Here is a 19,049-nt window from a genome sequence, read left to right on the forward strand (position 1 = left end):
CTGGGAGGATCGCGGGGACCAGTGGCGTCCTGGTATCAATGGGGGCTGCCGCCCAGCAAGCCATCCAGCAAGGCCTCCCCTCCTCGTCCTCAGCAGCGACGACTGGACACTTGGTCCCCAAGCGCATGCTTCAGTGAGCTGCTGTCAGAAGTGTTCCGTCTCTACGTGAATTTACAACGGTCCCTTCAGCTGTATCGTCATACCTCAGACACAGGCCAGCATTTCAGAGGGATTGAGGGTGAACACACAGAAGGTTCCGTACAACTCCACAAGAGAAAGAACAGTCAGCAACTTGTTTACATGGCATTTGTGTAAAGACTAAAATAACACTTCAATAAAATGACACACTAAATCTTCAGATTAATGACTGGCCACAGTATTACAAAAAAAATAAAATAAAGAATTTAATGTACGGTATTCCTTCCATACAAAGGTCTCGTCTGATTTACCTGCTTCTTTTGTGCACAAACTTTTAACTATCTCCGTTGACAGTATTTATTGAAAGTGATTGTATTGCACTAAAGCCTATTGGGATTATCTGTTGTAACAAATAAAGCCACTCATTTGAAAAACTCAGTTCCAAACATTACAGTTTATTGCACAGAAAGTAATGACTCCCACTATGAAAATGAGGGCACTGAAGCAATACTACTGTGACAATATTTCATTTATGGACAAAAGTACCTTTAAAGGAGGTCTCTGGAAAATTTCCAGCAAAAAGGTTTGAAAGAGGACTGCATTTTGCAATACAGTTCGGTGCAGCTGGAAATCATTACAAGGGGAAGTGATAAACGAAAGAAATAAAATTCCCAAACTACTTACAATTAAGAACAATTTAACTTGTTCTAGTTGCTAACGGGGCATATCTAAAATGTAAATAAAATAAGTAAAAAGCAATGTACCTTTTAAGACTAAAATTACAAAGGATGTTAATTTTTTTAAGTTATCATGTTAAGAAAACATGATGGAATCAGACAGATAATTGAAAAATTACTTACTAATTGTCAAGATGTCTTCATCCCCAAAAGGTCTAAGAGGACATTAATGGGTAAGTGTTTTGTTCTAGATAAATATTTCTACAAAATGGGCTTTCAAAGTCCACATTAGAGTCCCATGAGCTAAGACACGTCCCTCTCAAGTTAGACTATCAGAGCGGAAGTCCAGGGTCCGAGGTAATGTTTGCGTGTCACAAAGGAGTGGCTGTCTACTGCCCAGGAACCAGTGTTCACATCCAGTCACTTGATCTCCATAGCTGGGCTGCTCTGTAGACTCTCCTGCACAGGACACGTCACCAAGGAGTCTGGTCTGGTCAACTTTAGCCTTCTGCCAGTTTTACCGCAAAATACACTCTCAAATTCCTAAAATCAAGACATGACCATCAACGTACTATATGCATAGACATGAAAACTGCTGTTTTCAAAAACACAAAAGGTCGACATTAAGAGCTAACCTACATTAAAACATATAATTAAGGTGTTACAAATATATGTCACATCTTGTAAGGGGATAAAGATGGGGATTCAGACACTTTCCTCAGTTACCTTTACATGTATTTTTATTTCATTTTCCAGTAGATTCTCAAAATGCCAGACCAGATTGTAAACCCTTCTGATATTTAAAAAAGCACTGTATTTTTTACTTTCATTGTGGTAACACAGACATAAACTCTACCGTTTTAATCATTTGTAAGTGTGCAATTCAGTAGCATTAAGTATGTTCACACTCTTGTGCAAACCATCACCACTCTCCATTTCCAGAACTTTCCACCACCCCACACAGACCCCATGTACCATTACGCACCCCTCCCGCCAGAGGCATTTACAATCTCCACCCTCCCCTGCTGCTAGGTGCTCAGTACTGGGCATGGCGATAGCCAGACTGAGGTGACTCCCCAGTATTCTACTGGCTGTGGGTCAAGTTAATGCCACTCTACCTCTAAATGCTTTCGAAAAGGCCTCAGTTTTAATGGCTGTATCAGTCTCAAGTTCACAAAAGGAGAAGGCAAGTGCAAGCAGACAACCTGAGGCTCACAGGCCTCCAGGAAACAAAAGATACAGATCTGTGAGATGCCGAAGGCGGGAAGTCCCACAGGCCACAGCTTGGGCCCGCTCGCCAACATGAAGCTTTTGCATGTCGTGAAAACTTAACACTTTGTGACAACTTCAGCAGAGAATTTTTTTCCATATAAAGTTTTTCATGTAATATACAATACTGAATAATCTTAATTGGTTTAATATTTCTCCCTGAGATGCCTCAGGAGTCTTCTGGAAAACTCAAGAGTCAGTTAGAGAAAGAAACTTATTACAACCTGTTATCAATAGCAGCTCAATATTCCAGGAAAACTTTGCTTCCTTAACAGAGAGAAAACCACATCGAGTCTTATACCAGCTTACTTTTAATAGCAAACTTCATTTACTTAATTCAATTCAATCTAATCTGAGCCCATCTTGACCACATGTAAAACACTTTCCTTAAGGTTCCTTTTCCACAAACCTTCCATCACTTTCTGTACCCGTATTAGTTTGTCCTTTATTTTTGCCCATTCAGAAACAACAAGCTCTGGGACAAAATTATTCTCCCTTTGCCCCCTGAACAAAGACATTTCCATTCTTTATATCTTCCTCTCACTGAGAGTGAATATCCTACTTTCTTTACATACCGAAATGCTTCCCTCATTACTTTTAGTAGCTTAATTGCATATGTATTACAATTTTAACCCTTAAAAACTTTAATCTCTAGTAAAAACCAAGAAACAAGTAATTGAACTGTTCTTTACATCAGCATGTTTTGATTGGCAAACTTAAGAACACATTCTGTAACCTCTAAAAGCATATATTTTCCTATGATACAATTTTTCAATTTAATGTGGTACAGGACATGTGTCTAATAAGCCCAAATAACTGAAGATTTTTTTCTCTCTCAGAAGACAAAAAGTGAACTTAGACTTGTCTAGCAATCAATTTTCTAGTATTTTATCTTAATGAAAAATGACTTAGACCTTTAATGAATTTCTATCACACAACTTAGTTTAGCAAAACTAGTTTCAAGTTACCAAAAATCTGGAAAAACTAATACACAATTATTCCTAAAGAGTTCATCTGAAAGCTTTTATCCCATTTATCTCTATTTTATTATTTATGATATTATACAGACATTATCCATCGAGAGATGACATAGCTTGTATTTCAATACAAAACTTATCAGTTTACAACTATTATCCCATTTTCTATCTCTATTATAAAACCGCCCTATGCTGTATAATAGTAACAAAATTTAGGTATCCACTAGCAAGCCATCTTTTCCCTAAATCTACAGAATATTATGGACAGGTGATATTACAAAGGAAAATCATTTTTTGTACATTTTATTGGTTTGTGACTGAAAGCAGTCCAATTCTGAAGAATGTACCCCAAAAGACTGCATTTGAGAAATGAGCTTGAGTTCCCATGGCGGTACACTTACACACGAGACAAAGGCAAACACACATAAACAGAGAACAAGATTCCCTCAGGACAAAACAAAAGGTGAAGTCCAAGAATTCCCTGATGTTCCCAAAGGCTTCCTGTTTTAACAACAAACAAAATGCAAATGAAAAGATAAGCAATAGTGACCACCAGCATCATGGCAACTCACCCAGCAAACAGAAAACTTCATAACAGTTGGGATAAGCTGAATTTACTTGATTTTAAAAAGGTTCTTTCTCTCTTCCCCCTTTGTTGTGTAGTTCTACTAATTAAGCCACCACTGAAGTCACAGGCAATGTGAGTTGTGTCTGCATTTCAAAAAATGATAAGAGTTATAACTTCAGTGTTTATCCTAGGAATATTTTGATCTCTGAGGGTCATGATGCTGAGAAAACATCTAAGCCAGTTTTCTCTAACTGATAGGCAAAAAGAAACCAGTTTTAGAATTTCAAGTTTCATCTTAACCAATTTTCTCTAGAGTTTGAATGAAGAATGTTGTGGCTATGTGGTGTTTAAAAAAAAATCATTTTCTTTTTATAGAAGCATAGTTGAACATTTACCAGTTTTGTAAAATACACCTTAGACTACAAGGTAGAACAGAGCACTGATCACTCACACTTAATTATTCATGGCCAGTGTTGTCAAATACCAAGCAAACAAACAAGTCAAGGCAAACCTGTCTCTCAAGGCTTAAGTTCCCTAGTCTCAAAAGAGGGAGTTCCTAACCAGTGGCCATCAGAGAGACAAAGCCACATGACCAAGCCTTCAGTTCAGTTCAGTTCAGTTCAGTCGCTCAGTCGTATCCGACTCTCCGCGACCCCATGAATCACAGCACGACAGGCCTCCCTGCCCATCACCAACTCCCAGAGTACACTCAAACTCATGTCCACAGAGTCGGTGATGCCATCCAGCCATCTCATTCTCCGTCGTCCCCTTCTCCTCCCGCCCCCAACCTTTCCTAGCATCAGAGTCTTTTCCAGTGAGTCAACTCGTCGCACGAGGTGGCCAAAGTATTGGAGTTTCAGCTTTAGCATCAGTCCCTCCAATGAACATCCAGGATTGACCAAGCCTTACTTAGTCCAAAAGGGAAAACCCCAATCAGTGCTCCTCTGCAGCTGAAGTCAACGTGATAGGGAAGAATACTCTGGTGTCAACACACATCAGTTTTATTACTTCCAAAGATGTCTCAACCCACTAAAGTGAGCACCTTGTTTTCCTTTACCAGAAAAACCAGTGCCATGGGCCAAGGACTCCTGGTCGGTGGCACAGTAAAGCCAATTTAATGACACCAGGGTGTGGTGAAGGAAAGTGTGGTGTTTGTTACAGGTACCAAACCAGGAGTTCAGATCTTCTGAGCATTAACACTGATCACTGGACAAGCCTAAGTTCACCTTCTTTCATCTCCTTTGAGGAAAAAAACTAAAGATGCTGGGGCTTATTAGACACATGTCCTGTACCACATTAAATTGAAAAGTTGTAGGAAAACATATGCTTTTAGAGATTACAGAATGTGTTTGTGTGCTTGCCAATCAAAACATGTTGATGTAAGTGAAGTGCAAGTTGCTCAGTCATGTCCGACTCTTTGTGATCCCCATGGACTATAATGTCCATGGAATTCTCCAGGCCAGAATACTGGAGTGGGTAGCCTTTCCCTTCTCCAGGGGATTTTCCCAACCCAGGGATCAAACCCAGGTCTCCTGCATTGCAGGTGGATTCTTTACCAACTGAGCCACGAGGGAAGCCCAGGAATCCTAGAGTGGGCAGCCTATCCCTTCTCCAGCGGATCTTCTATCAGGGAAGCCCATGCTGATGTAAAGAACAGTTCAATTACTTGCTTCTTGGTTTTCACTAGAGATTAAAGTTTTTAAGGGTTAAAATTGTAATACATATGTAATTAAGCTTCTAAAAGTAATAAGGGAAGGATTTCAATGTGTAAAGCAAGTAGAATATACACTGTCAGTGAGACAAGATATAACAAATGGAAATATCTTTGTTCAGGGGGTAAAGGGAGAATAGTTTTGTCCCAGGGCTTGTGGTCTCTGGATGGGAAAAAATAAAGGACAAACTAACAAGGATACAGAAAGTGATGGAAGGTTTGCGGAAAAAGAATCTTAAGGAAAGAGTTTCGCATGTGGTCAAGATGGGCTCAGATTAGACTGAGATGAATTAAGTAAATGAAGCTTGCTATTGAAAGTAAGCTGGCGCAAGACTCAATATGGTTTTCCTCTCTGTTAAGGGAGCAAAGTTTTCCTGGAATATTGAGCTGCTTTTGATAATAGGTTGTAAGTTTCCTTCTCTAGCTGACTCTTAAGACTCCTGAGGCATCTCAGGGAGGAAATATTAAACTAATTGACATTATTTAGTATGTTAAATTACATGAAAAACATACAGAAAAAATTCTCTGATGTTGTCACAGAGTATAACTAATCATGATATGTAATACTGCACATGGGTGAGCAGATCCAAGTTTGGTTTAACAGTTTTTGGTGACCCAGATGGGATTTCCATTGCATCTGGGTGCCAAAATCTGTTACTGAGCAGAATTTGGGTCCACTCGCCTGCACACAGTAAAACCAATCTACTGACACCAGGTTTTGGTGAACGGGAGTGCAGCATTTATTGCAGGCACCAAAACAAGTTCAGGTCATTTGAGCATTAAGCCACCCAGACTCCTTGTTTGGCACCTGCAATAAACACTGCCCCTTTCTTTCACCACAATCCGGTGTCAGAACATTGGCTTTACTGTGTGTGGGCGAGTGGACCCAAATTTCATTCAGTGACTTTCAATCTCATCAATTAAAACAGTAAGGAAAATAGGAAAGGGAGACATTGCATATTAAAAGATATTTAAGAGCTATGAACCAAACACAATGTTTGGATACTGACTCAAATAAGTCAACTATAAAACAACAGTTGTGAGCTAGAGAAATCTGGACAGGGATTGAGATTAAGGAAGATGATGATGATGCGGTTGTACTTTTAACCAGCACTTTCCTTTTTAGAGATACATTTGCAAATGAAGTGACCTGACGTCTGGAAACACTTTAAAATAATTTGGTGAGGGTGGGAGGATGGGGATGAATCGGTGAAATGAAGTTATGCCTGAGGCTGAGCTATGTGACACAGTTCATTATTCCAGTCTCTCCATTTTTGTGCATGCATGCATCTCCGTTTTTTGTTTTTTAAAGAACAACATTCTTACACAATTAAGTCTGGGTTTATATATTTTTATTGTGGTAAAATATATAGAACATAAAACTTGCTGTTTTTACCACTCATAAGTGTAAAATTCAGTGGCTTAAGTACACTCACAAAGTTGTGTAATCATCATCATTATTTCCAGAACTTTCTCATCTTTCCAAACTGAAACTCTGTCCCCATTAAATACTAACTCCCCATCCACTTCCCCCAGCCTCTGGCACCATTCTACATTTTGACTCTACGAATCAGATGACTTCATATAAGTGGAATCATACAGTATTTGTATTTTTGTGTCTGTCTTTTCTCATTCATCATCCTATTTCTGAGGTCCATTCATGTTGTGAGGCATGTGTCAGAACTTCATTCCTTTTCATGGCTGAATAGTATTCTATTGGCTGTAGAAACATTCTGCTTATCCATTCGCCTGCTGATTGGATTATCTCCACCACTCGGATTGTTTCCATCTTCTGCTGACCGTGAATAATGTGGCTATGAACACTGGTATACAAATACCTGTTCAAGTCCCCGATTTTCTACTCTCATGGGTAATTACAATACCCAGAAGTGGTATTGCTGGATTATATGGTAATTCTATGTTTAACTTTTTGAAGAACCACCAGCTGTACCATTTTACATTCTCACCAGCAATCCCAAAGTTTTTCTCCACATCCTCACAAACACTTGTTATTTTGTTGTGCAATAGCCACACCTAATGGGTGGCAAAGACCCAGATGCTGGGAAAGATCGAAGGCGGGAGGATAAGGGGACAACAGTGGACAAGATGGTTGGATGGCATCACCGACTCAATGGACATGAGTTTGAGCAAGCTCTGGGATATACTGAAGGTCAGGGAAGCCTTGCGTGCTGCAGTAAATGGGGTTGCAAAGAGTTGGACACGACTGAGCGACTGAACACCACCACCACTTAATGGGTGTGAACTAGTATCTCATGTCCATTAAAGTGCTTTTGATCTGCATCTCCCTGATCATTAGTGATGTTGAGCATCTTTTCATGTACTTATTGTCCATTTGCTCATCTTCCTTGGAGAAATGTCTATTCAAGTCCTTTGCCCATTTTTGAATCATGTCATCTTTTTGCTGCTGGACTACAGTAGATTTCAACTTAATTCATGACCACGAAGGGAAGTGTAACCACTGTGTCTGCTGCCACCGCTCTACCTTCTGAATCATCTGGAGCTGCTGGAGAACTCCACCCGACCAAGTGGTGACCAAGATGGCCAGCCCGACCAAGGCCATCTGCCATTTGCAACAATCACTCAGAGGCTATATCTGTACGTAAATATACTCTAATTTTCTTCCCAATATTTAAAATATTTTCAGTGGATCTTAATATAAAATGAACCATAGTTTTATCATTTTCTGTATTCTGACACCCCAAGCCCAACTATAAAATATTTGTCTATATTTGAGAAGATAGAGTTTACCTTTGAGAATAACTAAACAGAAGTCATCATTTCTCAGATGTAAGAAAGTTCTTCAGGAGATTTTCTAAACAACCTTCACACAATGAGCAGACTACCTCTGGGCAGCCATCTTTCTTCTCAATAGTTCTGCCAAGAGTAGAGCTCAGGCACGGCTCAATCCAGACTATCACACAGTTCCTGGGACTTGACTCATGGGAACTTGGAGGGACAGTGAGAGAGGGAGACAAGTGGACATCTCCTGCCCTCGAGTGCACCAACAGTAAACCATCACTCTGGCTGGCTCAATTAGCGTCTATTTCAACAAAACCTGATTGAAATAACTGAGTTCTAAAGCTGAGCACCGAAGAATTGATGCTTTTGAACTGTGGTGTTGGAGAAGACTCTTGAGAGTCCCTTGGACTGCAAGGAGATCCAACCAGTCCATTCTAAAGGAGATCAGTCCTGGGTGTTCATTGGAAGGACTGATGCTGAAGCTGAAACTCCAATACTTTAGCCACCTTGTGTGAAGAGTTGACTCACTGGAAAAGACCCTGATGCTGGGAGGGATTGGGGGCAGGAGGAGAAGGGGACGACAGAGAATGAGATGGCTGGATGATATCACCGACTCGATGGACATGAGTTTGAGTGAACTCTGGGAGTTGCTGATGGACAGGGAGGCCTGGAGTGCTGTGATTCATGGGGTCGCAAAGAGTCGGACACGACTGAGCGACTGAACTGAACTGAACTGAAGGGATTTTTACAACTCATCAGACACCTTGAAATGATATCTGGTCAAACTTGATATTCACATTACATTTGTAAGTAGGAGAATGCCAATGATAAAATGTGTATTTTTAGTAGGAAAAAGAAAGATTGTTATGGTTACATGTCAAGAAATTATATCAGGAAGTGAGGAAGAGGAAAACTGGTGTCATCCATACAGAGAGGAGAGAATTAAAGGCAAAAGGTTAATAAAATCAAGAGGGGTGACAAACCTCAAGGCCCAGGTGGGATGGGGTGCCCCAACACTCAGCTGCACGAGAGCCCCAAGGAGACAGGACAGGCGGCTCACAGTGGGGAATGCCACGCAGGCTCTCGGAACAGCAGGTGTGACAGACACGAGAGGACAAGAAAGGCCTGAACAATATTTCGTGACCTTGACCTAATAAACACACAGAATCCGCCAAACAGAGAATGCATGTACTTTCCAAATGAACACAGAATGTTTAAAAAGTTGACTACATAAGCGGTCACAATGGAGGTCTCAGCAAGCTCTTAAAATCTGCCATCTTTACAGATCAGAATGTGAGAAATAGGATAGATAAAATACTATTCTTAAAAAGCAGAGTCTTGGACTTCCTTGGTGATCCAGAAAGGGCTGTGGGATGAGATGTATACTGAAATAATCTTGGCAAATTACTTAAGACTTTTATGTATTTTATCTTTAAGAACAAAAATGTTCATGTAAGTGGGAGGGGGGACGTCACTAAGGAAACAGTAATGACACAAAGGTTTAGAATTTTCCAGTCTAATTCTCCCCAAAATTGCTACTGATATTACTTCAGCCTGTTTTTTGATGGGTCCTGTAATCTGACACAGAAACAATTTACAAACTCAATGTAATTCAATTTCAGAAATATTCTGGAAACCTAATACACACAAAAATTAATATGTTTTAATCTATTTAATCTTTGAGTATAGAGACAGTTAAGTTCTTTTGGTTGTTGTAAACACCATCATCATATTTGAATCAATCATATGAATAATAATTCACCACTTAAAAGGTACACAGAGTCAACCATTAAATTCTTTTAAACATAAAAGCTTTATTTTATTACAATAAACCAAGTATATTGCTAAAAAATAAAATTAAAAAAATAACCAGAATAACCACATTATAAATAACCATAAATGATCCAATTAGCACAAATCTAACATAGGTATGGCTTTAAAAGGCAATTAAAATATACAATGAAAATAAGGAACTTGATGAAATTAATTACAAAACTCACAAGATGGAGATGCACATGGGCACAGGAAAGGTAATGGAAAAGACAAACTCTCAGCACTCAGCCTGAGAGGCTGGCTGTGGGCAGGGGGGGCATGCTCAGGCCCCCAGGATCTAGACACAGGAGGCTCTTTCTAAAATGGTTCCCTGTTTATTACACCAATGTCAGCTCAGTTCTCTTATCAGACTTATGCTTGGTCAACAGCAGCACGACAGCTGGGACCAGGAGCAAAATCAGGGCGCTCTCCACTAACCACGTGCCCCCACCTCAAGTTCTGAGGCAGGTACCTGGACCCAAGGTACCCCAAGGCAGAGCACAGGAGCCACTGCCGGGCACATTCTCTCATCTGAAACCCCAAGAAAGGGCATGAGTGCGACCCTCACTAACATCCAGCATCAGGTCCCACCAGGAGCCCAGCTGACTCGCAGGGTATCAATGGCTCCTCAGCCCCAAAAGACAGGGTCAAGGTTGAGGTGCTCGCTGTACCAAGAAACTGAGATGCTTGTTGCAGGACCCCGCATAGTCCTCCATCACCCAGGCCGAAGGGTCTCTCTGCTCTGCCTTCTCAACAGGTTTGCTAACCAGACTGTTTGATTATTTTTGACACTGAATTGCCTCTTTTTGTTTCTATTTGTGCTTTATCCCTTTCACAACAATTTCTGAGGGCAAAAATTCACACCCTACAGGCCAGTCTCTGAAACCCAACTGAGCCCCCAAACAATTTACTGTACAGAGCAGGTGTCTCCCTGCTAGTTGACAACTGATAATGCAGGCTTACGCTTTGCAGTTAGTGGACAAACCCAGGCTGTGCTTTGTACTTTGACAACAGATAATTCCACCATTAACAAGCAGGGTGTTACTCACACTGGACTCGGTATCTGATATTAAAGTCCAGGAAACAAAGGACAGTTTGGGACATCTTCGAGGAAAAGGATAAATAGCAATACTGATCCATTTACAGGATTGAAAGTCTCCTGGCCTAGATACTAACCTTTTTAAGAGAATCTCCATGCCTCTCCTGAATATATTTCAGGAATGCTGTGGTCCACTGCAGAGTCGTGGCCTTATCAGTCTCAGCATTGCAGAATGGGACTAAAAGGTTCAACTCGTCACAGCAAATGCGGATTCTGCGCCTATGGTCAAAACCCAAATTAATCACATCGAAAAGCTGATGCAGAACAAGGGAATAAAGTGAGTGCCTATGTTCCTCAAGGAATTAGCTCCCAGCTTGGCCGTTGAGAACTAAGAGTAGCTCCTCCCCCACCAGGATCCCCTCTGCAGCACCATGCCCCCATGGGGGCCAACTCAGCCTTGTCACGCTCCCTGGAGAGTCTTCCCTCTTTACTTCTCCTGGGGTACATACAAGGGCCATCTCCAAGCCTCTAGAGCAAGGATGGACCCAAAGCCCCAAAACCAGAAGCAAAACTGTGTATGTGCTTCTTCTGGGCAGAATGTTCCTTCACTCAGCAGGCATTCACCTGCCCGCTAGGTGCCAAGGAGCTCACACAAGCTAGGATTCACAGCACTTATTCTTCCAGGGGTCCCAGTTCATTGAGGACACAGACTACCAGCCTGTTAACGTCCCCAAACCTGGTCTTTTCAGAGATGATTTACGTAACTGGAGCCTTACTCAGACCATTTTAACTCTCACGTATTGTGTTCAGTGCTACACAAGCTGACGTGGAACACCTTACACAATTCGGCCCTTGATGCTCACCTTCCCACGTGTACACTCAGAATATAAGAGACACTTTGCAAGGCAGTGACAGTGGGAATTCACTAGATGCTCTGTAGCCGCAGGCACCAGGCCCAGCATCTCAGCTTGTTTGATGCTGGCATCCCACTTCAAACACCTATTTCATACATGAGGAACTTAGGAGGGGACGAGAAGAACAAGAAGGCTGCTAAACTAGAAAGTGGCAGAGGAAGAATTCAAACCTTCACTGTCAACAGGTAGTAGTAAGTAAAAGGCTTTTTGTCAGATGGTAGGTACTCAGTAAATGTTTATTAAATACATGTCAGAGAGCGAACAATGCCTATTATAATTCACAATGACTTCAGTTATGTGTGGACACATATTTAGGGATGGTGTCTACCTGCCTAGCTTTAATATTTCCCTTTAAAAAGAAATAAATTGCCTTAGTCCAACACTGTAGGTTCAGAGATGAATATGTCTTGCTCAGTGATGAAGTTCCTGAGCCTAAAACAGAAATTGGTACAGTACTCAACAAATGACTAAGTTAATTAACTAAATGTGAGGGAATCATCATGTAAAAACCCAGCTGCAATAGAAAATGTAACCACTTTTGGACCTATGCAAAACAGCACAAATAAAATCAACAGATAAAACAACTCACATAAGCTGTAACATCCTCCTTCTCCAACATTCTTAGAAAAACCCAGCAAAATTGAATGACTCAGTGACCAGTGACCCTGGCCGGCACCTTGAAACTCAGATTTGGGGGATCCCACCACCACCAGTCACCATCCTGTGACTAAGCCATGGGTACAAACATGGCTTATGTCAAATACCAGCTTTCCTTCTGGGGGTCTGGGATCTGGCTGCGGCCGATAAGGAAGGCCCCCAAAGGCAGCCCCCTACTAGTAGGATCCCAGGGCCCCGAGTCTCTCAATTGCTTTCCTGGCTGGGGACACACTCCCATGGCTGGAGCCTGACAGGCATCCTGAGTGGCTCCACTGGGAGGGGTTCCTGGGAGCTGGTGCCTGATCCCCCAGCCATCTCCCCACACGCCTCTGCTGGCTCTGCTGGGTTCTTTGTCCAAAATAGACCAGAGCCACGAGTGTTCCCAGTGAATCATCAAGCCTGGGGGTCATCTTGAGTATTCCCACCTCAAAAAACACAGTGGCCACTGACTCCTGCCGGCTCTCTCTCTCTTTGAACACAGAAATGGCTGCACCACCGTTTTCTACAAAAGGCTGCCTGCCACCAGCACTGCCCGCCATCTGCTTGGCGTCTGAGACAACCCTATGCTGCCGACGTTCAGGCCTTACCTTCGGTCTCTTTCCATGCGGTTGTGCCTCTCCCTGCGTTGGGACCGGCCCCCCTGCGGCCCGCTCTGGGTCTGCTCACCAAGGGTGGCCTGGGATGATTCTGCTGACTGCCAAGCACCCTGTGCCACCGTGGAGCCTTCGCCCACGTTCTGAATCTCTCCAAGGGCTCTTCGTTCTACGTTTGTGTCCAACTGACGTATCCTACTCCGATTCCTCTTATTTATGGCCTGTTTACAAAGCGCTTCTTCTTTGCAAAAGAAGGAAAAAGTGGTATTTTAATTTTTCAGTTCTTCTTAACTTACCCTCGTAAATGCTGAATATATTTTTCAGTATTTTCAATCCAAGATGTAAACATGAATGGGTAAGGAGCACACAGAACCAAACAGGAAACCTCAGAAATTCCACAGGGGCAGCTGGCACAGAGCTCCAGGTTTCAAGCTATAAAACTGAACATAAACTAAATTAAAATACACTGAGTATTATGTGATCAATAGAGCTTGTCAAAGGTCTCTTTTAAATCAAGAGGCATTTAAACTGTCATCTCTGAATAGAGAAACCAAGAAGCTGTTTGATTTTCCTGATATTCAGGATGGAATCTGGGTTTTTTTTTAAACCCAGAAATATTTTCTCCAAAAGATTTTCTTGATATGCAATTATTCTAAAATGACAACTGATACTATAACTGCAATGCTCAGAAGAGGACAAAACCTAAGTGGTTTAGGGTTAAACATGCCCTCACCTTATAAATGAGATTCCCTCCCCCTACAAAACCAGTAATCACATCATAGCTATGACTTGTGCTACAGAAACATGTCAATTTCCCATCAAACAGGGATCTAACTAATACAAGTGGTGATGAGCATTCCCAAGGTGCCATATAAAGCCAAATCTTCTACAGTGACAGAATTGCTGAACACAAATTTCAGAATGGGGATAACTTTTAAAAGACATAGAGAGGAATTCACAAGTATTGGTGATGTTTTGTTTCTTAAGCTGAATAGTAAGTACAGGAACTATTTTAATATTAACCTTTGTACCTTACACAACGTATACTTTCACATACAACGTCACAATGACCAGGAAAAATTAATCACTGATGTGGGAGAAAGCAGGAGCACTCCATCACTATCCTGTCTCCATCAGCTCTCAGAAAGCACATTGTGTGAGCTGTGTTATTGTTGGATAACTTGAAAAAGAATGCTTCCCAGGAAAAATGGATTGAGAGTTAACGTCAGAGGTAAGCAAAGTTTGTCTTCAGCAGTTTCTTTATGTCTAAAACTTTCTGAATCACCTTATGGCCTCTTGCTCCCAACTCAATCCTTTGCCCATCTGCAGACTGTCCCCACCAGGGCTTCCCAGGTGGTGCTACTGGTAAAGTATCCGCCTGCAATGCAGGAGACGTGGGTTCGATCCCTGGGTCAGGAAGATCCCCTAGAGAAGGAAATGGCAACTTGCTCCAGTATTCTTGTCTGGGAAATCCCACGGACAGAGGAGCCTGATGGACTACAGTCCATGGAGTTGCAGAGTCGCACACAACTGAGAGACTAAACCACCACCACTCAGTTCAGTTCAGTCGCTCAGTCGTGTCCGACTCTTTGCAACCCCATGAATCACAGCACGCCAGGCCTCCCTGTCCATCACCAACTCCCGAAGTTTACCCAAACTCATGTCCATCGAGTCAGTGATGCCATCCAGCCATCTCATCCTCTGTTATCCCCTTCTCCTCCTGCCCCCAATCCCTCCCAGCATCAGGGTCTTTTCCAGTGAGTCAACTCTTCGCATGAGGTGGCCAAAGTACTGGAGCTTCAGCTTCAGCATCAGTCCTTCCAATGAACACCCAGGACGGATCTCCTTTAGGATGGACTGGTTGGATCTCCTTGCAGTCCAAGGGACTCTCAAGAGTCTTCTCCAACACCACAGTTCAAAAGCATCAATTCTTCAGCGATCAGCTTTCTTCACAGTCCAACTCTCACATCCATACATGACCACTGGAAAAACCATAGCCTTGACTAGACGGACCTTTGTTGGCAAAGTAATGTCTCTGCTTTTTAATATGCTATCTAGGCTGATCATAACTTTCCTTCCAAGGAGTAAGGGTCTTTTAATTTCATAGCTGCAATCACCACCTGCAGTGATTTTGGAGCCCAGAAAAATAAAGTCAGACACTGTTTCCCCATCTATTTGCCAGGAAGTGATGGGACCAGATGCCATGATCTTCGTTTTCTGAATGTTGAGCTTTAAGCCAACTTCTTCACTCTCCTCTTTCACTTTCATCAAGAAGCTTTTTAGCTCCTCTTCCCCTAAAATCTGAGTGGATTTCAGACTCATGCCTCATTTATGAAGTATGAAATAAAAAACAAAAACAAAAAACTTGACATCTGTCAGCAACTTGAAGGCAACAAAAAATGTATGTCTATCATTTTTGTTTAAAGAGGTTACTGTTAAAAAAAAAACCAGCATCTAAACCGAATATTTCCAGGCCAAGTATAAACTCGAATTTCAAAATCTGGTATGAATGTTCACAGTGAGGTGACTAAAGCAGAGGGAGGAAAGGGTTCCTAAAATGCAAGCAGACTTCCAAGATTATTTCATATGTTTATAAACCACCTCCCCCTTCTCCCACCCATGGCCAAAAAAACCCGCCCAACATCAAGGGCAAAGCTCAGGCAGGAAGAGAAAGCATCTGCCAGCTTCTGCCTTATCACTTACCTCCTACTTTAATCCAAACCTGCTCAGGCAAAGCTTTGTTTCTACTACCCAAAGTCTGCTTAGTGGATTCAATTTCTTGCTGATAACAGAAGGAAAATGCTCTTGGCAATCCAATATCCTGATGCTTGGCAGTTTCAAGTATAGAACATGAGTTACTAGAACTCTGGAGAAAACGAAGCAATAAGAACTTTATCAACATGCGACAATCTCCTCTCTACACACAAATAAAATGGACTTTAACAGAAATAACACCAAAACTGTTCATATGAACTTGGAGAACTTTTAAGGATTTTTAAATATCCCCAAACCACATACTCTTGATTTTAAAATATTATTGTGCTTAATGAAAGGAAAAAAAAAATCCTTGGGACCTAACTAAAATACAATTTATCTTTTTAATACAAAAGAGCAAAGCTTTACAAATTATTTTCCCTACCTGTGTTTGTGAAATATTAGAATTTCCACTAGTAGAGCAAGCATTTGTAGTAAACAGAGGGTATGTAAACTGCAAAGCAGTAGTTGCAGCAGCAGTTTTATTTTTCACTAATGTTGTACATTTGTTTTGTTGTTGATGAAGAGGAACATTCATTAGTTCAGATGGATGGCGAATAAGAGTTACCAAACTGCCAAGACAAAAGAAACCCAGAAACACGTGAAGTGTGTGTGGTGGGTAAGTTTCCTGAAACACCACAATCACTTACTATCACACTCCCGTGGTTAACATTAGATTTTCTAGATAACAGATTCTAACTCGAATCTGTTACCATGAAAGGCCCCTCATCATGGAAATCTCTATAAAACAATTATCCACTAGTGTTGTAGGGGACAAGTTCAAACTATCTGCCTCACAATGCAAGGTGAAGCTGTGTGTCATCTTTCAGTTACAACTCCTTTCCCATCCCACTTCTGACACCAATCTCTGGTGAGTTTCTTTTTTTTTTTGCCATCCTCCAAAATCTGACGACTATGGGCAAAATGGAGGGAAAACTACAGGGTGAGGACAGTCAGAAAACTGAGGAGACACTCCAGCAGCCAGGCTACTCCCCTCCAGTAGTCGCTGGGAGAGTGCCTGTGAGCTGGCAGTCTGGCTGCAAGATGAAGCTGCTTTTCACTCAAAGCCTCACAACATGACCTCTCTCCTTCCACGGGCTGTATCTGCACAGCGTGAAGTCAGCCTAAGCCTGAGTCAATGCAAGGGGAAGCGGAGGCCTCTCCTGACAATTAGGTAGGTGATCTGAGGAAAAGCCTTGATCCTCAGGAGCATCTGTGCACTTAACTCATCTCTCTTCCAGGTGCAGACGCAGAGTGCACACCACAAAGGAAATGCTGTGGGGTGTGTAACCAACACCTGCTCACTCTGCCTGCACAGAGCACGTAACGTCTCAGGTCGGCCCCAGGCCCTCTCAGGCCTGCTCCCTGTTATGATGCAAGCTGCACGGAGGCCCCTGGCCTCTGCACGTGACCCTGGTCTACACGCAGACCGAGTCTGGTGCTTCTCTGCACCGGGTCCTGGTCTACACCCGCACCCGGCCGGGCTCGCTCCCCGGGGGATGCACCCACTTGTTGAGCGCCACGCCGGGCTCTGGGGGCTCCGCGCCCCGCGGGGCGGGGGGGTTCTCGGCAGGGATGCTGTTGAAGCGGTCCTCCAGGCGGACGCGCACCGCCGACTTGGCCCGCGCCTCCGGCGCGCCCTCCGCGTTCTCCTTGCCGGCGCCGTCGGGCGCCTTGGGCCGGGGTGCGCCCGGGCCCGGGCCGTCGGCGCCCGGCGTCTTCTCGGCGGCGGGAGCCGCGCCCGCCTCGCTCAGCAGCATCATGCGCAGCTCCTGGAAGTCGATGTGGCCCAGGCACTGGTTGGCGCCTGCGAAGCCCCCGTCGGCCAGCGCGGGCGGGCACAGCACCGGATACACGGGCGGCGCGGCACCCCCCGCCGCCGCCGCCGCCGCCGCACCCCCCGCCGCTGCGAAGCCTCCCGCCGCCGCGCCGGGCGCCGCTGCCGCCAGGAAGGCCGAGTTGAGGCGCGTCTCGAGCTCGCCGTCGGCCGCCGCCGCCTCCATGTGCGAGTAGAGGATGTGCTGCAGTTGCGTGTACTCGATCTCCGTCATTTCCACCAGGCTCAGGTCGGTGGTCGTGAAGCTCAGCCCCGCCTCGCCCAGCGCCGCGTCCGCGCCCTCGGGGCCCGCCGGCCCGCCCGCCTGCGGCGGCTCCCGCGGCCCGGGGCCCGACATGCCGGCGCCAACGGCGTGGGGCGCGCGGGCGGGCCGGCGGGGCCTGGCCGGGCGGGCGGGAGCGCGGAAACCGCCGGCCGCAGCGCGCCTGCGCCGCCAGCCCGCAACGGCAGCCCCTCCCGGGCGTGGCCCCGCCCCGACCCCGCGGACCCGCCCCGCGGCCCGGCCGCGCCAACCGCCCGCCCCGCCCCTCCCCCGCCCTGGATCCACCTCCCGGGCTGCGCGCGCAGGTAGAGGGCGCGAAGTGGGCGGGGCGGAGCCGCCGGGGTCCAGACTCCGCCGGGCCGGACCGCCTCGGTCCGCGCGTCCGCGAGTCAAGACCACTGTAGTCCAGTGTCGCGGGAGCAGACTGCCCGGGGCCTGCCCGGGTGTCGGGGCGCAGGTGCCTCTCCAACTCACCTCCTCGAGTTCACGGATCCACGGGGTGCTGTGCGGGTAGCCCCTTCTCGGGACACGAGGGTTCCGTGCATCCGAACAGCAGACAGGTGAGACAGCGGCCCAAAGTTCAGGTGTGAGGAGGCAGTCTGCCTAGGTGAAAACTCAGGTAGATAAATACACGCGGCGCCAGGTTTCGTCCTAGAACAGGCAGCGCTCCTGTAATCGATGCACGCCGCGAATACTGGCCAGTGGTGAGTGTGGTGCACATGCTACGTAGGTTCATCCTTTTAAAATGTGCCCTTCGGGGCATTGTATTCACATCCCATCACCACATTCAGGTTCAGAACATTTTCACCCCAAAGAACACCATACCCATTAGCACTCCCTACCCACTCACCTCCTCTCTGTCCTTGTGGGTTTGCTAACCCTGAGCCTGTCCTCTAAGGTGTAGGTACTGTGTCCACCTCTCACCCATGCCCCCGCCTCACCCACTGGTTGTTTTCTGTAGGGGAACCAGGTAGTTCAAGGACAGGCCTGTGCCTCAGAGGCACAGTTTTCTTCCACCAGGCTGTCAGTCTTGTGCTCATTCCATCAGAGCTCAAATGGCTCTCTTTGGAGTGGCATTCAT

General features: G+C 44.6%; 1 protein-coding gene across 3 annotated transcripts; it reads right to left on the reverse strand.

Annotated features, from left to right (window-relative positions):
• Nucleotides 1-505: 505 nt before the first annotated feature.
• On the reverse strand, nt 506-18,119 carry TCFL5 (transcription factor like 5). 3 transcript variants are annotated; one of them, XM_055433669.2, is made up of 6 exons: nt 17,379-18,118; nt 16,255-16,441; nt 15,819-15,981; nt 13,110-13,353; nt 11,089-11,230; nt 506-1,358 (listed from the first exon to the last, which is right to left on the reverse strand). In XM_055433669.2, the coding sequence occupies exons 1-6, from the start codon at nt 18,041-18,043 to the stop codon at nt 1,236-1,238; spliced, it is 1,524 nt and encodes a 507-aa protein (XP_055289644.2). In that variant the 5' UTR covers nt 18,044-18,118; the 3' UTR covers nt 506-1,235. The 3 variants fall into 3 exon arrangements, with proteins under 3 accessions (XP_055289644.2, XP_055289635.2, XP_088700043.1); XM_055433660.2 differs by having other exon boundaries at nt 13,110-13,356; XM_088843917.1 differs by lacking the exon at nt 506-1,358 and having other exon boundaries at nt 11,088-12,297; nt 13,110-13,356; nt 17,379-18,119.
• Nucleotides 18,120-19,049: the final 930 nt, after the last annotated feature.

Source organism: Moschus berezovskii, chromosome 15 (assembly GCF_049115385.1).
Source record: "Moschus berezovskii isolate FMDL1 chromosome 15, NW_MosBer_1.0, whole genome shotgun sequence".
NCBI lineage: Eukaryota > Metazoa > Chordata > Mammalia > Artiodactyla > Moschidae > Moschus > Moschus berezovskii.